Here is a 19,916-nt window from a genome sequence, read left to right as displayed (position 1 = left end):
GACGAGCAGCGTGGCGGAGTGGAAAGAGCCCGGGCTTGGGTTCTAATCCCGGCTCTGCCGCCTGTCTGCTGTGTGACCTTGGACAAGTCACTTCGCTTCTCTTCGCGGCGAAGCAGCGTGACTTAGTGGAAAGAGCCCGGGCTTGGGTTCTAATCCCGGCTCTGCCACTTGTCTGCTGTGTGACCTTGGACAAGTCACTTCGCTTCTCTTCGCGGCGAAGCAGCGTGATTTAGTGGAAAGAGCCCGGGCTTGGGTTCTAATCCCGGCTCTGCCGCCTGTCTGCTGTGTGACCTTGGACAGGTCACTTCGCTTCTCTTCGCTGCAAAGCAGCGTGACTTAGTGGAAAGAGCCCGGGCTTGGGTTCTAATCCCGGCTCTGCCGCCTGTCTGCTGTGTGACCTTGGACAAGTCACTCTGCTTCTCTTCGCTGCAAAGCAGCATGACTTAGTGGAAAGAGCCCGGGCTTGGGTTCCAATCCCGGCTCTGCCGCCTGTCTGCTGTGTGACCTTGGACAAGTCACTTCGCTTCTCTTCGCGGCGAAGCAGCGTGACTTAGTGGAAAGAGCCCGGGCTTGGGTTCTAATCCCGGCTCTGCCGCCTGTCTGCTGTGTGACCTTGGACAAGTCACTTCGCTTCTCTTCGCGGCGAAGCAGCGTGATTTAGTGGAAAGAGCCCGGGCTTGGGTTCTAATCCCGGCTCTGCCACTTGTCTGCTGTGTGACCTTGGACAAGTCACTCTGCTTCTCTTTGCTGCAAAGCAGCGTGACTTAGTGGAAAGAGCCCGGGCTTGGGTTGTGGATTCTAATCCTGCCTCCGCCGCTTGTCAGCTGTGTGACCGTGGGCAAGTCACTTCCCTTCTCTGTGCCTCAGTCACCTCATCTGTAAAATGGGGATGGAGACTGTGAGCCCGCCAAGGGACAACCTGATCACCTTGTAACCTCCCCAGCGCTTAGAACAGTGCTTTGCACAGAGTAAGCGCTTAATAAATGTCATCATTAAATTAAATTAAATTGAAGTCATCAGAATAAATAGAAATAAAGCTGGATTCCAGACTAAAGATTAAAGACTGAGAGCCGCACGTGGGACAACCTGATCACCTTGTATCTCCCCCAGCGCTTAGAACAGTGTTGGCCACATAGTAAGCGCTTAACAAGGACCATCATTATTATCTTTTAGACTGTGAGCCCACTGTTGGGTAGGGACCGTCTCTCTATGTTGACAACTTGGACTTCCCAAGCGCTTAGTACAGTGCTTTGCACACAGTAAGCGCTCAATAAATATGATTGATTGATTGATTATTCTCTGGGACTCCGTTACCTCATCTGTAAAACGGGGATCGAGACCGTGAGGCTGTGAGGACGGCGGCGGTGTCCAATCCGAATTACTTGTGTCTAACCCAGCGCTTAGTACAGTGCCCGGCACATAGTAAGCGCTTAACAAATACGACCAATTAAATCACTTGAGTAATGTCTGTCTCCCCCTTTCTAGACTGCAAACTCGTTGCTGGAAGGGAATGCGTCTGCCTGCTCTGTTGTACTGTCCTCTCCCAAGCGCTTAGTACAGTGCTCTGCAATCAATCAATCAATCAATCGTATTTATTGAGCGCTTACTGTGTGCAGAGCACTGTACTAAGCGCTTGGGAAGTACAAGTTGGCAACATATAGAGACGGTCCCTACCCAACAGTGGGCTCACACTCTAGAAGACTGCACATAGTAAGTGCTCAGTAAATAGCACTGATTGATTGACTGATTGCAGAGCACTGTACTAAGCTCCTGTGAGAGAGTTGGGAGACGGTATCAGCTTGTTGTGGGCAGGGAATGTGACCGTTTACTGTATACTGTCCTCTCCCAAGCGCTTAGTACAGTGCTCTGTACACAGTAAGTGCTCAATAAATACAACTGAATGAACTGGTAGACGTGCTCCCTGTCCACAAGGAGCTTACAGTCTTGATCTTGATCTCCCCCGTCTAGACTGTGAGCCCGCTGTTGGGTAGGGACCATCTCTAGATGTTGCCAACTTGTCCTTCCCAAGCGCTTAGTACAGTGCTCTGCACACAGTAAGCGCTCAATAAATACGACTGAATGAATGAATGACTGAATGACTCTTCCTTTGGATTTGGAAGGGCAGATTTGATCCCTACCTGTCATAGCCGACAGACGGACCCCAGAAGCCCCCATCTTCAAATCCCGTCTGAAACCCCACCTCCTCCAGGAGGCCTTCCCAAAGCTAGCTCCAGTTTCCCCGCTTTTTCTAATAATAATAATAATGACGATGGCATGCGTTAAGCGCTTTTTTTTTTTTTTGATGGCATTTGTTAAGCGCTTACTATGTGCAGAGCACTGTTCTAAGCGCTGGGGGGATACATGGTGATCAAATTGTCCCACGTGGGGTTCACAGTCTTCATCCCCATTTTACAGATGAGGTAACCGAGGCTCAGAGAAGTTAAGTGACTTGCCCAAGGCCACCCAGCAGGGATGTGGCAGAGTCGGGATTCGAACCCATGACCTCTGACTCCAAAGCCCGGGCTCTTTCCACTGAGCCACGCTGCTTCTAAGCGCTGGGGAGGATACAAGGTAATCGGGTTGTCCCACGGGAGGCTCCCAGTCTTCACCCCCATTTGACAGGTGAGGTCACTGAGGCCCAGAGAAGTGAAGTGACTTGCCCAAGGTCACACAGCTGGCAAGTATGAATCAAATACGATTGATTGATTGATTGATTGACGTGGCGGAGCCGGGATTCGAACCCACGACCTCTGACTCCAAAGCCCAGGCTCTTTCCATTGTACCCACCTGCCACTACAGAGTTTCCACACCACCCCTAAATAATAACAATAATGATGGTATTTGTTAAGCGCTCACTATGTGCCAAGCACTAAGCGCCTAAATAGCTACTCACTACGTCCTCCTTATGACCTACCAGAGCAGAGGCCTACCAACTCTGTCCTGTGGTCCTCTCCCGAGCACTTAGTACAGTGCTCTGCACACAGTAAGCGCTCAGTGAATAGGATTGATTGATGGATACCTTTACGTTCTACTAATTCTTCCTTTCGATAATCAATCAATCAATCAATCGTATTTCTTGAGCGCTTACTGTGTGCAGAGCACTGGACTAAGCGCTTGGGAAGTCCAAGTTGGCAACATAGAGAGACGGGCCCGACCCACCAGCGGGCTCACAGTCTAGAAGGGGGAGACAGAGAACAAAACCAAACATACGAACAAAATAAAATAAATAGAATAGATATGTACAAGCAAAATAAATAAATAAATAAATGAATGAATGAATGAATGAATGAATGAATGAATAAATAAATAAACAAATAAATAAATAAATAAATACATACATACATACATAAATAATTTACTTTAATGGAGATCTACCCTGCTAGACTGCAAGCTCACTGAAGGCAGGGATTGTTTCTAACTCTACTGCGCTCTCCCAAATGCTCAATACAGTGCTCTCCACACAGCAGACGGGAAGCTCCTTGACAGCAGGGATCATGTCTACTATCAATCAATCAATCAATCGTATTTATTGAGCGCTTACTGTGTGCAGAGCACTGTACCAAGCGCTTGGGAAGTACAAGTTGGCAACACATAGAGATGGTCCCTACCCAACAGTGGGCTCACAGTCTAGAAGGGGGAGACAGAGAACAAAACCAAACATATGAACAAAATAAAATAAATAGAATAGATATGTACAAGTAAAATAAATAAATAAATAAATAAATAATAAATAAATAAATGAATGAATTAATAATTTACTTTAATGGAGATCTTCTACCCTGCTAGATTGCGAGCTCATTGAAGGCAGGGATTGTTTCTAACTCTACTGCGCTCTCCCAAATGCTCAATACAGTGCTCCCCACACAGCAGGCGGGAAGCTCCTTGACGGCAGGGATCATGTCTACTATCAATCTATCAATCGTATTTATTGAGCGCTTACTAAGCGCTTGGGAAGTACAAGTTGGCAACATATAGAGATGGTCCCTACCTAACAGTGGGCTCACAGTCTAGAAGGGGGAGACAGAGAACAAAAACAAACACATGAACAAAATAAAATAAATAGAATAGATATGTACAAGCAAAATCAATCAATCAATAAATAAATAATTTACTTTAATGGAGATCTGCCCTGCTAGATTGCAAGCTCACTGAAGGCAGGGATTGTTTCTAACTCCACTGCGCTCTCCCAAATGCTCAATACAGTGCTCTCCACACAGCAGGCGGGAAGCTCCTTGAGGGCAGGGATCGTGTCTACTATCAATCAATCAATCAATCGTATTTATTGAGCGCTTACTGTGTGCAGAGCACTGTACCAAGCGCTTGGGAAGTACAAGTTGGCAACACATAGAGATGGTCCCTACCCAACAGTGGGCTCACAGTCTAGAAGGGGGAGACAGAGAACAAAACCAAACATATGAACAAAATAAAATAAATAGAATAGATATGTACAAGTAAAATAAATAAATAAATAAATAAATAATAAATAAATAAATGAATGAATTAATAATTTACTTTAATGGAGATCTTCTACCCTGCTAGATTGCGAGCTCATTGAAGGCAGGGATTGTTTCTAACTCTACTGCGCTCTCCCAAATGCTCAATACAGTGCTCCCCACACAGCAGGCGGGAAGCTCCTTGACGGCAGGGATCATGTCTACTATCAATCTATCAATCGTATTTATTGAGCGCTTACTAAGCGCTTGGGAAGTACAAGTTGGCAACATATAGAGATGGTCCCTACCTAACAGTGGGCTCACAGTCTAGAAGGGGGAGACAGAGAACAAAAACAAACACATGAACAAAATAAAATAAATAGAATAGATATGTACAAGCAAAATCAATCAATCAATAAATAAATAATTTACTTTAATGGAGATCTGCCCTGCTAGATTGCAAGCTCACTGAAGGCAGGGATTGTTTCTAACTCCACTGCGCTCTCCCAAATGCTCAATACAGTGCTCTCCACACAGCAGGCGGGAAGCTCCTTGAGGGCAGGGATCGTGTCTACAATCAATCAATCAATCAATCGTATTTATTGAGCGCTTACTGTGTGCAGAGCACTGTACTAAGTGCTTGGGAAGTCCAAGTTGGCAACATATAGAGACGGTCCCTACCCAACAGTGGGCTCACAGTCTAGAAGGGGGAAACAGATGACAAAACAAAACAGATTAACAAAATAAAATCAATGGAATAGATATGTACAAGTAAAATAAATAAATAAATAATAAATAAATGAATGAATTAATAATTTACTTTAATGGAGATCTTCTACCCTGCTAGATTGCAAGCTCATTGAAGGCAGGGATTGTTTCTAACTCTACTGCGCTCTCCCAAATGCTCAATACAGTGCTCTCCACACAGCAGACGGGAAGCTCCTTGACGGCAGGGATCGTGTCTACTATCAATCAATCAATCAATTGTATTTATTGAGCGCTTACTGTGCACAGAGCACTGTACTAAGCGCTTGGGAAGTACAAGTTGGCAACATATAGAGACGGTCCCTACCCAACAGTGGGCTCACAGTCTAGAAGGGGGAGACAGAGAACAAAACCAAACACATGAACAAAATAAAATAAATAGAATAGATATGTACAAGCAAAATAAACAAATAAATAAATAAATAAATAATTGACTTTAATGGAGATCTACCCTGCTAGATTGCAAGCTCACTGAAGGCAGGGATTGTTTCTAACTCTACTGCGCTCTCCCAAACGCTCAATACAGTGCTCTCCACACAGCAGGCGGGAAGTTCCTTGAGGGCAGGGATCGTGTCTACTATCAGTCAATCAATCAATCGTATTTATTGAGCGCTTACTGTGTGCAGAGCACTGTATTAAGCGCTTGGGAAGTACAAGTTGGCAACACATAGAGACGGTCCCTACCCAACAGCGGGCTCACAGTCGAGAAGGGGGAGACAGAGAACAAAACAAAATATATTAACAAAATAAAATAAATCGAATAGATATGTACAAGTCAAATAAATAAATAGAGTAATAAATATGTACAAACATATATACATATATACAGGTGCTGTGGGGAAGGGAAGGAGGTAAGATGGGGGATGGAGACGGGGGGGTGGTCTACTAATTCTGCCGTCCTCTCCCAAGCGCTTAGTACAGTGCTCTGCTCATAGTAAATGCTCAATAAATACCACTGATTGATTGATTGATTGATGTGTGGCTCACAATCGGGGTAGGAGGGAGAAGATCCCCATTTAATCCCCATTTTACCAGTTGATAATAATAATGGCATTTATTAAGCGCTTACTATGTGCCAAGCACTGTTCTAAGCTCTGGGGAGGATACAAGGTGATCAGGTTGTCCCACGGGGGGCTCACGGTCTTCATCCCCATTTTACAGATGAGGAAAAGGAGGCCCAGAGAAGTGAAGTGACTTGCCCAAGGTCACACAGCAAGCAAGTGGCCGAGCTGGGAAAAGCACCCGAGCGCTCCGGCCCCCAGGCCCAGACTCTCCCCACTGGGCGACACTGTTAATATCAATTAATATTAATGAATATTAATGTCTGTCTTCCCAGGAGACGGAGGCCCAGAGAAGTGACTTGTCCAAGGTCACACAGCAGGCAAGTGGACGAGCCAGGATTTGAACTCAGCTCCTTCTAATTCTCAGGTCCGGGCTCTGCTATGCCACACTGCTAACACCATTTATACGTTATCAGTGATTAATGTGTCCCTCTTTAGATAATAATAATAATAATAATAATAATAATAATGGCATTTATTAAGTGCTTACTATGTGCGGGGCGCAGAGTCCGCGCTTGACAGATCCTCCCCACCTTCCCATCCTCATAATAATAATAATAATAATAATAATAATGGCATTTATTAAGCGCTTACTATGTGCGGGCCGCAGAGTCCGCGCTTGACAGATCCTCCCTACCTTTGCCGTCCTCATAATAATGATAATAATAATAATAATAATGGCATTTGTTAAGCGCTTACTATGTGCAAAGCACTGTTCAAAGCGCTGGGGAGGTTACAAGGTGATCAGCTTGTCCCACGGGGGGCTCGCAGTCTTCATCCCCATTTTCCAGATGAGGGAACTGAGGCCCAGAGAAGTGAAGTGACTTGCCCAAAGCCACACAGCTGACAGTTGGCGGAGTCGGGATTCGAACCCATGACCTCTGACTCCAAAGCCCGGGCTCTTTCCACCGAGCCACGCTGCTTTCTTTAGGTGGTAAGCTTCAGATGGTAAGCAACATGCCTACCAACTCTGTTGTAACAATCATAATAATAATTATAATAATGATGGTATTTGTTAAGGGCTGACTGTGTGCTAGGCACTGTACTAAGTGCTGGGGTGGATACAAGCGAATCGTGTTGGACACAGTCCCTGTCCCATGTGGGGTCTCACGGTCTCAATCCCAAATTTGCAGATGAGGGAACTGAGGCCCAGAAAATTGGAGTGGCTTGCCCAAGGTCACACGGCAGACAAGAGGCAGGATTGGAATAATAATAATAATAATAATAATAATAATAATAATAATAATAATGGCATTTGTTAAGCACTTACTATGTGCACAGCACTGTTCTAAGTGCTGGGGGTGGGGGGAGGATACAAGGTGATCAGGTTGTCCCACTATTCTATTCATTTTATTTTGTTAATATGTTTTGTTTTGTTGTTTTGTTATGTTTGTTTTTTAGACTGTGAGCCCACTGTTGGGTAGGGACTGTCTCTATATGTTGCCAACTTGTACCTCCCAAGCGCTTAGTACAGTGCTCTGCACACAGTAAGCACTCAATAAATACGATTGATTGGTTGTCTGTCTCCCCCTTCTAGACTGTGAGCCTGCTGTTGGGTAGGGACCGTCTCTCTATGTTGCCAACTTGGACTTCTCAAGCGCTTAGTCCAGTGCTCCGCACACAGTAAGCGCTCAATAAATACGATTGAATGAATGAATGCATGAATGTTGGGTAGGGACCGTCTCTACATGTTGCCAACTTGGACTTCCCAAGCGCATAGTCCAGTGCTCCGCACACAGTAAGCGCTCAATTAATATGATTGAATGAATGAATGAATGAATGAATGTTGGGTAGGGACTGTCTCTATACGTTGCCAACTTGGACTTCCCAAGCGCTTAGTCCAGTGCTCTGCACACAGTAAGCGCTCAATAAATACGATTGATTGAATGAATGAATGAATGTTGGGAAGGGACCGTCTCTATATGTTGCCAACTTGGACTTCCCAAGCGCTTAGTCCAGTGCTCCACACCCAGTAAGCGCTCAGTAAATACGATTGAATGAATGAATGTTGGGTAGGGCCCGTCTCTATATGTTGCCAACTTGGACTTCCCAAGTGCTTAGTCCAGTGCTCCGCACACAGTAAGCGCTCAATAAATACGATTGAATGAATGTTGGGTAGGGACCGTCTCTACATGTTGCCAACTTGGACTTCCCAAGCGCTTAGTCCAGTGCTCCGCACCCAGTAAGTGCTCAATAAATATGATTGAATGAATGAATGAATGAATGTTGGGTAGGGACCGTCTCTACATGTTGCCAACTTGGACTTCCCAAGCGCTTAGTCCAGTGCTCCGCACCCAGTAAGCGCTCAATAAATATGATTGAATGAATTAATGAATGTTGGGTTGGAATGAATGAATGAATGAGGGACTGTCTCTATATGTTGCCAACTTGGACTTCCCAAGCGCTTAGTCCAGTGCTCCGCACACAGTAAGCACTCAATAAATACGATTGAATGAATGAATGAATGTTGGGAAGGGACCGTCTCTATACGTTGCCAACTTGGACTTCCCAAGCGCTTAGTCCAGTGCTCCGCACCCACTAAGCGTTCAATAAATACGATTGAATGAATGAATGAATGAATGTTGGGTAGGGACCGTCTCTACATGTTGCCAACTTGGACTTCCCAAGCGCTTAGTCCAGTGCTCCGCACCCACTAAGCGCTCAATAAATACTATTGAATGAATAAATGCCGTTATTATTATTATTATTATTATTATGAGGATGGGGAAGGCATCCCATGAATGTTGGGTAGGGACTGTCTCTATACATTGCCAACTTGGACTTCCCAAGTGCTTAGTACAGTGCTCTGCACACAGTAAGTGCTCAATAAATATGATTGATGATGATGATGAAGGCGGGGGGATCTGTCAAGCGCGGACTCTGCGGCCCGGCAGGGCCCACCTCGCACCTGTTCCCTCTCTTGGACCTCAGTGAGCATGACGATGGTGTGACAACGACACTCCCACAGCATCTGCCAGAAGTCGCCCACGGTGTGGCTCAGCGGGCCCTGGGTGGCGATGAAATAGTCCTTCTGCCGGTATCCCTGCAACGACAACGACGACAACGGTCATTCATTCATTCATTAACAGTAATGATCAATCAATCAATCGTATTTATTGAGCGCTTACTGTGTGCCGAGCGCTGTACTCGAATGATAATAAGGTCACTGATACACCGTAATGACAATAATTATGACTCTAATGATAATAATGATGGTATTTGTTCAGCGCTTGCTAAGCGGCGCGGCCCAGTGGAAAGAGCACGGGCTTCGGAGACAGGGGTCATGGGTTCGAATCCCCGCTCGGCCACTTGTCAGCCGCGGCACCTCTCGGTGAGGTGAAGTCACTTCTCTGGGCCTCAGTTCCCTCATCTGTAAAAGGGGGGATGAAGATTGGGGGACAACCTGATCACCTTCATTCATTCGTTCATTCAGTTGTATTTATTGAGCGCTTACTGTGTGCAGAGCACTGTACTAAGCGCTTGGGAAGTACAAGCTGGCGACATATAGAGACGGTCCCTACCCACCAGTGGGCTCACAGTCTAGAAGGTGGGCTCACAGACTTGTATATATATATATATATACATATATATATATATACACACACATATATATATATGCATATATATATATACACATATATATATATGGGTATATATATAATGGCATTTATTAAACGCTTACTATGTGCAAAGCACTGTTGTATCCTCCTCGGCGCTTAGAATGGTGCTTTGCACATAGTAAGCGCTTCTAGACTGTGAGCCCACTGTTGGGTAGGGACCGTCTCTATATGTTGCCAATTTGGACTTCTCAAGCGCTTAGTACAGTGCTCTGCACTCAGTAAGCGCTCAACAAATAACAATAATAATAATAATGACATTTATTAAGCGCTTACTATGTGCAAAGCACTGTTCTAAGAGCTGGGGGGGGGGATACAAGGTGATCAGGTTGTCCCACGGGGGGCTCACAATCTTAATCCCCATTTTACAGATGAGGGAACTGAGGCACAGAGAAGTTAAGTGACTTGCCCAAAGCCACACAGCCGATAAGTGGCGGAGCCGGGATTCGAACTCATGACCTCTGCCTCCCAAGCCCGTGCTCTTTCCACTGAGCCACGGGAATGAACAAATACCAACATTATTATTATTATTCTTATCACCATGTTCATTCATTCATTGTTCAATGAATGAACAAATACCAACATTATTATTATTATTATCACTATGTTCATTCATTCATTCAATCGTATTTATTGAGCGCTTACTGTGTGCTGAGCACTGTACTAAGCGCTTGGGAAGTCCAAGTCGGCGACATATAGAGACGGTCCCTACCCAACAAGGGGCTCACAGTCTAGAAGGGGGAGACAGACAACAAAACAAAACATGTGGACAGGTGTCAAGTCAGCAGAACAAATAGAATCACATCATTAACAATAATAATAATAATGATGGCATTTATTAAGCGCTTACTATGTGCAAAGCACTGTTCTAAGCGCTGGGGAGGTTACAAGGTGATCAGGTTGTCCCACGGGGGGCTCACAGTCTTAACCCCCATTTTCCAGATGAGGGAACTGAGGCCCAGAGAAGTGAAGTGACTTGCCCAAAGTCACACAGCTGACATTTGGCGGAGCCGGGATTTGAACCCGTGACCTCTGACTCCAAAGCCCGGGCTCTTTCCACTGAGCCACGCTGCTTCCCTGATTCATTCACTCCATCGTATTTATTGAGCGCTTACTGTGTGCAGAGCACTGTGCTAAGCGCTTGGGAAGGACAATTTGGCAAAAAGTAGAGACAATCCCTGTTTCGAAGGAATGGTTGTGTGCACGTGTGTGGTGGCAGAGAAGGTGGTTGTGAGCGCGTGCTTGGTGTCGGAGTAGGTGGTTGTGAGCATGTGCGTGGTGTTGAAGGAGTTGTTGGGAGCAAGTGCGTGGTGTTGAGATGGCAGTTGTGTGTTCGTGTGTGGCGTCAGGGGAGGCGGTTGTGTGTTTGTGTGTGATGTCAGGGGAGGGGGTTGTGTGCCGGTGTGCAGCAACAGGGGAGGTGGTTGTGCGCCGGTGTGCAGCAACAGGGGAGGTGGTTGTGTGCCGGTGTGTGGCGTCAGGGGAGGTGACTTGTGTGTTGGCGTGTGGCATCAGGGGAGGTGTATTGTGTGCCAGTGTGCTGCATCAGGTGAGGTGGTTGTGTGTTGGTGTGTGGCGTCAGGGGAGGTGGTTATGTGTTAGGGTGTGGCATCAGGGGAGACTGTTGTGTGCCAGTGTGCAGTGTCAGGGGAGGTGGCTGTATGTCGGTGTGTGGCATCAGGGGAGGTGGCTATGTGCCGGTGTGTGGTGTCAGGGGAGGTGACTTGTGTGCTGGTGTGTGGCATCAGGGGAGGCGTGTTGTGTGCCAGTGTGCTGTGCCAGGGGAGGCAGTTGTATGTTGGTGTGTGGTTTCAGGGCAGGTGGTTGTGTGCCGGTGAGCAGTGTCAGGGGAGGCGAGTTGAGTGCTGATGTGTGGCACCAGGGGAGGTGGTTGTGTGCCAGTGTGTGGCGTCAGGGGAGGCAGGTTGTGTGTTGGTGTGTGGCATCAGGGGAGGCGGTTGTGTGTTGGTGTGTGGCGTCAGGGGAGGCAGTTGTGTGTTGGTGTGTGGCGTCAGGGGAGGGGGTTGTGTGCCGGTGTGCGGCGTCAGGGGAGGCGAGTTGTGTGTCGGTGTGTGGCGTCAAGGGAGGCGGTTGTGTGCCGGTGTGCGGCGTCAGGGGAGGCGGTTGTGTGTTGGTGTGTGGCGTCAGGGGAGGCAAGTTGTGTTTTGGTGTTTGGCGTCAGGGGAGGCGAGTTGTGTGTTCACGTGCGGCATCAGGGGAGGCGAGTTGTGCATTCGTGTGTGGTGTCCGATAATAATAATAATAATACTAATGACGTTTGTTATGCGCTTACTATGTGCAAAGCACCATTCTAAGCGCTGGGGAGGTTACAAGGTGATCAGGTTGTCCCACGTGGGGGCTCACAGTCTTAATCCCCATTTTCCAGATGAGGGAACTGAGGCCCAGAGAAGCGAAGTGACTTGCCCCAAGTCACCCAGCTGACCGTTCGCGGCCCGAAATCACGCGGACTTACGTCGATGAAGGAGGCATTGATGTAGTCTGTGTATTCCTGCCCTCTTTTCATGGACAGAATGACTCGGTTGAAGTCATCTATGAGGAAAAAAACAGAGACAGGAGCGTTGAGACCTTGGCCACACCGAGCAATGGGGCCTAGTGAGCATGTAGTGAGCGCTTAGTACAGTGCTCTGCACACAGTAATAATAATAATAATAATAATGATGGCATTGTTAAGCGCTTACGATGTGCAAAGCACTGTTCTAAGCGCTGGGGGGGATACAAGGTGATCAGGTTGTCCCACGGGGGGCTCACAGTCTTAATCCCCGTTTTTACAGATGAGGGAACTGAGGCTCAGAGAAGTGACTTGCCCAAGGTCACACAGCAAGACTTGGGGTGGAGCCGGGATTCGAACCCACGACCTCTGACCCCAAAGCCCGGGCTCTTTCCACTGAGCCACGACAGTAAGCGCTTGATAAATACGACGGAATGAATGAATGGGCGCAGAGCACTATCCTGCTGGGGAAATCCTGTCCGTCTGGGGGTGACCCTGTAATCAATCAATCAATCAATCAATCGTATTTATTGAGCGCTTACTGTGTGCAGAGCACTGTACTAAGCGCTTGGGAAGTACAAATTGGCAACACATAGAGACAGTCCCTACCCAACAGTGGGCTCACAGTCTCCATATAGAGGTTAAGCACTGCTCTAATAATAATAATGATAATAATAATAATAATAATAATAATAATAATGGCATTTATTAAGCGCTTACTATGTGCAAAGCACTGTTCTAAGTGCTGGGGAGGTTACAAGGTGATCAGGTTGTCCCACAGGGGGCTCACAGTCTTCATCCCCATTTTACAGATGAGGGAACTGAGGCCCAGAGAAGTGAAGTGACTTGCCCAAAGTCACACAGCTGACAGTTGGCAGAGGCGGGTTTTGAACCCAAGACCTCTGACTCCAAAACCCGGGCTCTTTCCACTGAGCCACGCTGCTTCTCCTAAACAATAATAATAATGATAGTGATGGTATTTGCTAAGCGCTTACTGTGTGCCAAGCGTTGTTCTAAGCGCTGGGGGAGATACAATAATAATAATAATAATAATAATAATAATAATGATGGCATTTGTTAAGCACTTACTATGTGCAAAGCACTGTTCTAAGTGCTGGGGGGGAAACAAGGTCATCAGGCTGTCCCACGTGGGGCTCACAGTCTTCATTCAGTCTTAGAGAAGCAGCGTGGCTCAGTGGAAAGAGCCCGGGCTTTGGAGTCAGGGGTCATAGGTTCGAATTCCGACTCTGCCAATTGTCTCTGGGCCTCAGTTCCCTCATCTGTAAAATGGGGATTAAGACTGTGAGCCCCCTGTGGGACAACCTGATCTCCTTGTAACCTCCCCAGCGCTTAGAACAGTGCTTGCACATAGTAAGTGCTTAATAAATGCCATTATTATTATTATTATTATTATTATTATTATTATTATTATTATTATCCCCACTTTACAGATGAGGGAACTTGAGGCACAGAGAAGTGAAGTGACTTGCCCAAAGTCACACAACTGACAATTGGAGGAGCCGGGATTTGAACCCATGACCTCTGACTCCAAAACTCGTGCTCTTTCCACTGAGCCACACCGCTTCAAGGTCATCAGGTTGTCTCACATGGGGCTCACAGTCTTCATCCCCTTTTTACGGATGAGGAAACTGAGGCATAGAGAATAATAATAATAATAATAATGTCATTTATTAAGCGCTTACTATGAGCAAAGCACTGTTCTAAGCGCTCGGGAGGTTACAAGGTGATCAGGTTGTCCCACGGGGGGCTCACAGTCTTCATCCCCGTTTTACAGATGAGGAAACTGAGGCACAGAGAGGTTAAGTGACTTGCCCAGAGTCACGCAGCTGACAAGTGGTGGAGCTGGGATTTGAACCCATGACCACTGACTCCAAAGCCCGGGCTCTTTCCACTGAGCCACGCTGAAGTGAAGTGGCTTGCCCAAGGTCACTCAGCAGACAAGCGGCAGAGGCAGGATTAGAACCCACGTCCTCTGACTCTCAAGCCCGGGCTCTTGCCACTAAGCCACGCTGCTGAAGTGCTGTACGCCAGGCACTGTACTAAGCGCTGGGATGAATACAAGCCAATCATGTTGGACACGTGGGGTTCACAGTCTTTATCCCCATTTTACAGATGAGGGAACTGAGGCACCGAGGAGTGAAGGGACTTGCCCAAGGTCACACAGCGGACGAGCGGCAGATCCGGGATTCGAACCCACGTCCTCTGGTTCCCAGGCCCGGGCTTTAGGCGCTAGATCGAAGATAATCAGGTCTGACACAATGTCCTCAGCATTGCTGGACAGTAAAGCTCTTGCTAAACCGTCAGAGAAGCAGCGTGGCTCAGTGGAAAGAGCCCGGGCTTGGGAGTCAGAGGTCGTGGGTTCGAATCCCACCTCCGCCACTTAGCTGTGTGACTTTGGGCAAGTCACTTTACTTCTCTGGGCCTCAGTTCCCTCATCTGTCAAATGGGGATGAAGACTGTGAGCCCCACATGGGAGTAAGCGTGTGTGTCCAATCCAATTGGCTTGAATTCACTCCAGCGCTTAGTACAGTGCCCGGCACATAGTAAGTGCTTAACAAATCCCACTATTATTATTATTATTATTATCATTATTACTCAGATGAGCCCACTGTTGGGTAGGGACCGTCTCTATATGTTGCCAATTTGTACTTCCCAAGCGCTTAGTACAGTGCTCTGCACACAGTAAGTGCTCAATAAATACGATTGATGATGAGATCAGGCCCACCAGGGTCTCAGCCTAAGACGGAAGGAGGGCAGGAGGTCTTATCCCCATTTCACAGAAGCAGCGTGGCTCAATGGAAAGAGCCCGGGCTTTGGAGTCAGAGGTCATGGGTTCGAATCCCGGCTCCGCCACATGTCTGCTGTGTGGCCTTGGGCAAGTCACTTCACTTCTCTGAGCCTCAGTTCCCTCATCTGTAAAACGGGGATGAGGGCTGGGAGCCCCTCATGGGACAACCTGATCACCTTGTAAACTCCCCAGCGCTTAAACAGTGCTTTGCACATAGTAAGCGCTTAACAAATGCCATTATTATTATTATTATTATTATTATTTCACAGACGAGGGAACCGAGGCCCAGAAGTGGTAAGTCGTGATAATAATAATAAGGATAATAATAATGGTATTTGTTAAGCGCTTACTATGTGCCAAGCACTGTCCAAAGCGCCGAGGTGGATACAAGCAAATGGGGTTGGCCACAGTCCCTGTCCCACATGGGGTTTACAGTCTCAATCCCCATTTTCCATTCATTCATTCAATCGTATTTATTGAGCGCTTACTGTGCGCGGAGCACTGTACTAAGCGCTTGGGAAGTCCAAGTTGGCAACATATAGAGACGGTCCCTACCCAACAGTGGGCTCTGTTCTAAGCGCTGGGGAGGTTACGAGGTGATCAGGTGTCCCACGGGGGGCTCACAGTTTAATCCCCATTTTACAGATGAGGTAGAACTGTGCCTGGCACCTGGTAAGCGCTTAACAAATACTGTTTAAGCGCTTAATAAATGGCATTATTAGTATTATTATTCTCATCTAATTCTGCCCCTTCCCGCTGGGTGGCCCGGCCCTGCGCCCACCGTGTGCCCGCCCCGTGCCCCCGCGGCTCTTACACGGGATGATCTGGATGACACGGGCTTTCTTCATGTTCGCCGGTAAGTTCCCCGTCCTCATGTTCTCCTTCATGATGCGGACGTTGGTCAATTTCTGCGGCGGAAACAAGAACCAATCAATCAATCAATCAATCATATTTATTGAGTGCTTACTGTGTGCAGAGCACTGTACTAAGCGCTTGGGGAGTACAAGTTGGCAACATATAGAGACGGTCCCTACCCAACAGTGGGCTCACGGTCTAGAAGGGGGAGACAGACAACAAAACCAAACATACTAACAAAATAAAATAAATAGAATAGATATGTACAAGTAAAATAAATAAATAGAGTAATAAATATGTACAAACATATATACAGGTGCTGTGGGGTAGGGAAGGAGGTAAGGCGGGGGGATGGAGGGGGAGTCAATCGGTTAGTCAGTCATATTTACTGAGCACTTTACCACGTGCAGAGCACTGTACTAAGCACTTGGGAGAATATGATACAACAATAACAATAATAATAATAATAATGGCATTTATTAAGCGCTTACTATGTGCCAAGCACTGTTCTAAGCACTGTGGAGGTTACAAGGTGATCAGGTTGCCCCCCTGGGGCTCACAGTGTTAATCCCCATTTTGCAGATGAGGTAACTGAGGCCCAGAGAAGTGAAGTGACTTGCCGAAAGTCACACAGCTGACAATTGGTGGAGCCAGGATTCGAACCCATGACCTCTGACTCCAAAGTCCGCACTCTTTCCACTGAGCCACGCCACTTCTCTAGCCACGATTGAATGAATAAGATGCCCCGTCGTTTTTGTTGGAATCAATCAATCGTATTTATTGAGCGCTTACTGTGTGCAGAGCACTGGACTAAGCGCTTGGGAAGTACTAGTTGGCAACATATAGAGACAGTCCCTACCCAACAGCGGGCTCACAGTCTAGAAGGGGGAGACAGAGAACAAAACCAAACATACTAACAAAATAAAATAAATAGAATAGATATGTACAAGTAAAATAAATAAATAAATAGAGTAATAAATCTGTACAAACGTATATACATCTATACAGGTGCTGTGGGGAAGGGAAGGAGGTAAGATGGGGGGATGGAGAGGGGGACGAGGGGGAGAGGAAGGAAGGGGCTCAGTCAGGGAAGGCCTCCTGGGAAGAATCAATCAATCAATCACTTGTATTTATTGAGCGCTTACTGTGTGCAGAGCACTGTACTAAGCGCTTGGGAAGTACAAGACAGCAACATATAGAGAAGGGAAGAACTGACCGGGCGGCTGGATCAGCTCGTCGTGGGCACCGAATGTGTCTGCTTATTGCCCTACTGTCCTCTCCCAAGCGCTTAGTACGGTTCTCTGCACGCCATTCCCCCTTCTAGACTGTGAGCCCACTCTAGGGTAGGGACTGTCTCTATATGTTGCCAAATTGGACTTCCCAAGCGCTTAGTACAGTGCTCTGCACACAGTAAGCGCTCAATAAATACGATTGAATAATAATAATAATGATGGCATTTATTAAGCACTTACTATGTGCAAAGCACTGTTCTAAGCACTGGTGCGGTTACAAGGTGATCAGGTTGTCCCACGGGGGGCTCACAGTCTTAATCCCCATTTTACAGATGAGGGAACTGAGGCCCAGAGAAGTGAAGTGACTTGCCCAAGGTCACACAGCAGACATGTGGCGGAGCCGGAATTCAAACCCATGACCTCTGACTCCAAAGTCCGCGCTCTTTCCACTGAGCCACGCTGCTTCTCTAGCCACGATTGAATGAATAAGATGCCCCGTCGTTTTTGTTGAAATCAATCAATTAATCAATCGTATTTATTGAGCGCTTACTGTGTGCAGAGCACTGGACTAAGCACTTGGGAAGTCCAAGTTGGCAACATATAGAGACAGTCCCTACCCAACAGCGGGCTCACAGTCTAGAAGGGGGAGACAGAGAACAAAACCAAACATACTAACAAAATAAAATAAATAGAATAGATATGTACAAGTAAAATAAATAGAGTAATAAATATGTACAAACATATATACATATATACAGGTGCTGTGGGGTAGGGAAGGAGGTAAGGCAGGGGGATGGAGAGGGGGAGTCAATCGGTCAGTCAGTCATATTTACTGAGCACTTTACCATGTGCAGAGCACTGTACTAAGCACTTGGGAGAATATGATACAACAATAACAACAATAATAATAATAATGGCATTTATTAAGCGCTTACTATGTGCAAAGCACTGTTCTAAGCGCTGGGGGGGGGGATACAAGGGGATGAGGTTGTCCCACGTGGGGCTCACAGTCTGCATCCCCATTTTACAGATGAGGGAACTGAGGCCCAGAGAAGTGAAGTGACTTGTCCAAAGTCACCCAGCTGACAGGGGGCAGAGCCGGGATTCGAACCCATGACCTCTGACTCCCAAGCCCGGGCTCTTTCCACTGAGCCACGCTGCTTCTCTTCAATACGACTGACTGTTCCACGAAGACCGGGCATCTTAGCAGTCCTTTCTCCTTCGCTCTCAGGGGGTTGCGTCTCCCCCTCTACACTGCAAACTCATCGTGGGCAGGGAATGTGTTTATTATTTGTTTAGAAGCAGCGTGGCTCAGTGGAAAGATCCTGGGCTTTGGAGTCGGAGGTCATGGGTTCAAATCCAGGCTCTGCCAATTCATTCATTCATTCAATCGTATTTATTGAGCGCTTACTGTGTGCAGAGCACTGGACTAAGCGCTTGGGAAGCACAATCAATCAATCAATCGTATTTATTGAGCACTTACTGTGTGCAGAGCACTGTACTAAGCGCTTGGGAAGTACAAGTTGGCAACATATAGAGACGGCCCCTACCCAACTGCGGGCTCACAGTCTAAAAGGGGGAGACAGACAACAGTCACTTCAGCTCTCTGGGCCTCAGTTCCCTCATCTGTAAAATGGGGATGAAGACTGTGAGCCCCCAGTGGGACAACCTGATCACCTTGTAACCTCCCCAGCGCTTAGAACAGTGCTTTGCATCTTACCTCCTTCCCTTCCCCACACCACCTGTATATATGTATATATGTTTGTACATATTTATTACTCTATTTATTCATTTATTTATTTTACCAGTACATATCTATTCTATTTATTTTATTTTGTTAGTATGTTTGGTTTTGTTCTCTGTCTCCCCCTTTTAGGCTGTGAGCCCACTGTTGGGTAGGGACTGTCTCTATATGTTGCCAACTAGTACTTCCCAAGCGCTTAGTAAAGTGCTCTGCACACAGTAAGCGCTCAATAAATATGATTGATTGATTGATTGATTTACACATAGTAAGCACTCAATAAATGTTATCATTATTATTTTTATTGGAGAAGCAGCGTGGCTCAGTGGAAAGAGCCCGGGCTTGGGAGTCAGAGGTCATGGGTTCTAATCCCATCTCCGCCACTTGTCAGCTGAGTGACTTTGGTCAAGTCACTTCACTTCTCTGGGCCTCAGTTCCCTCATCTGGAAAATGGGGACTAAGACTGTGAGCCCCATGTGGGACAACCTGATCGCCTTGTATCCCCTCCCCGGTGCTTAGAACAGCGCTTCGCACATAGTAAGCGCTTCACAAATACCATCATTATTATTATTATTGTTGTATCATATTCTCCCAAGTGCTTAGTACAGTGCTTTGCACCTGGTAAAGTGCTCAGTAAATACGACTGACTGACCGATTGACTGTTCCAACAAAAATGGGGTACCTTAGCCGTGGTTTCTCTTTTGTTCTCAGGGGGTTTTGTCTCCTCACCTAAGACTGTAAGCTCGCTGTGGGCAGGGAATGTGTTTATTGTTGTATCAGATTCTCCCAAGCGCTTACTACAGTGCTTTGCACATGGCAAAACGTTCAGTAAATATGACTGACTTATTGTCTGACTGTTCCACAAAGACAGGGCATCTTAACCATGGCTTCTCT

At 46.8% G+C, this 19,916-nt stretch overlaps 1 protein-coding gene across 5 annotated transcripts in view; it reads right to left on the bottom strand.

Moving 5' to 3' along the window:
• Nucleotides 1-19,916, bottom strand: part of PTPRE (protein tyrosine phosphatase receptor type E) — a 212,236-nt gene that overhangs the window by 28,726 nt on the left and 163,594 nt on the right. For all 5 annotated transcript variants that reach the window (XM_038743959.1, XM_038743960.1, XM_038743961.1 and 2 more), the window contains 3 exons: nucleotides 16,009-16,102; nucleotides 12,350-12,426; nucleotides 9,168-9,302 (listed from right to left, as the gene is read on the bottom strand). In XM_038743959.1, coding sequence (XP_038599887.1) covers nucleotides 9,168-9,302; nucleotides 12,350-12,426; nucleotides 16,009-16,102 — 306 coding nt within the window. The remainder of the gene's footprint in view (nucleotides 1-9,167; nucleotides 9,303-12,349; nucleotides 12,427-16,008; nucleotides 16,103-19,916) is intronic.

This window comes from Tachyglossus aculeatus, chromosome 3 (assembly GCF_015852505.1).
Source record: "Tachyglossus aculeatus isolate mTacAcu1 chromosome 3, mTacAcu1.pri, whole genome shotgun sequence".
Taxonomy (NCBI): Eukaryota; Metazoa; Chordata; class Mammalia; order Monotremata; family Tachyglossidae; genus Tachyglossus; species Tachyglossus aculeatus.
The sequence above is the reverse complement of the archived record's forward strand: the minus strand, read 5'-3'. Positions and strand labels throughout refer to the sequence as shown.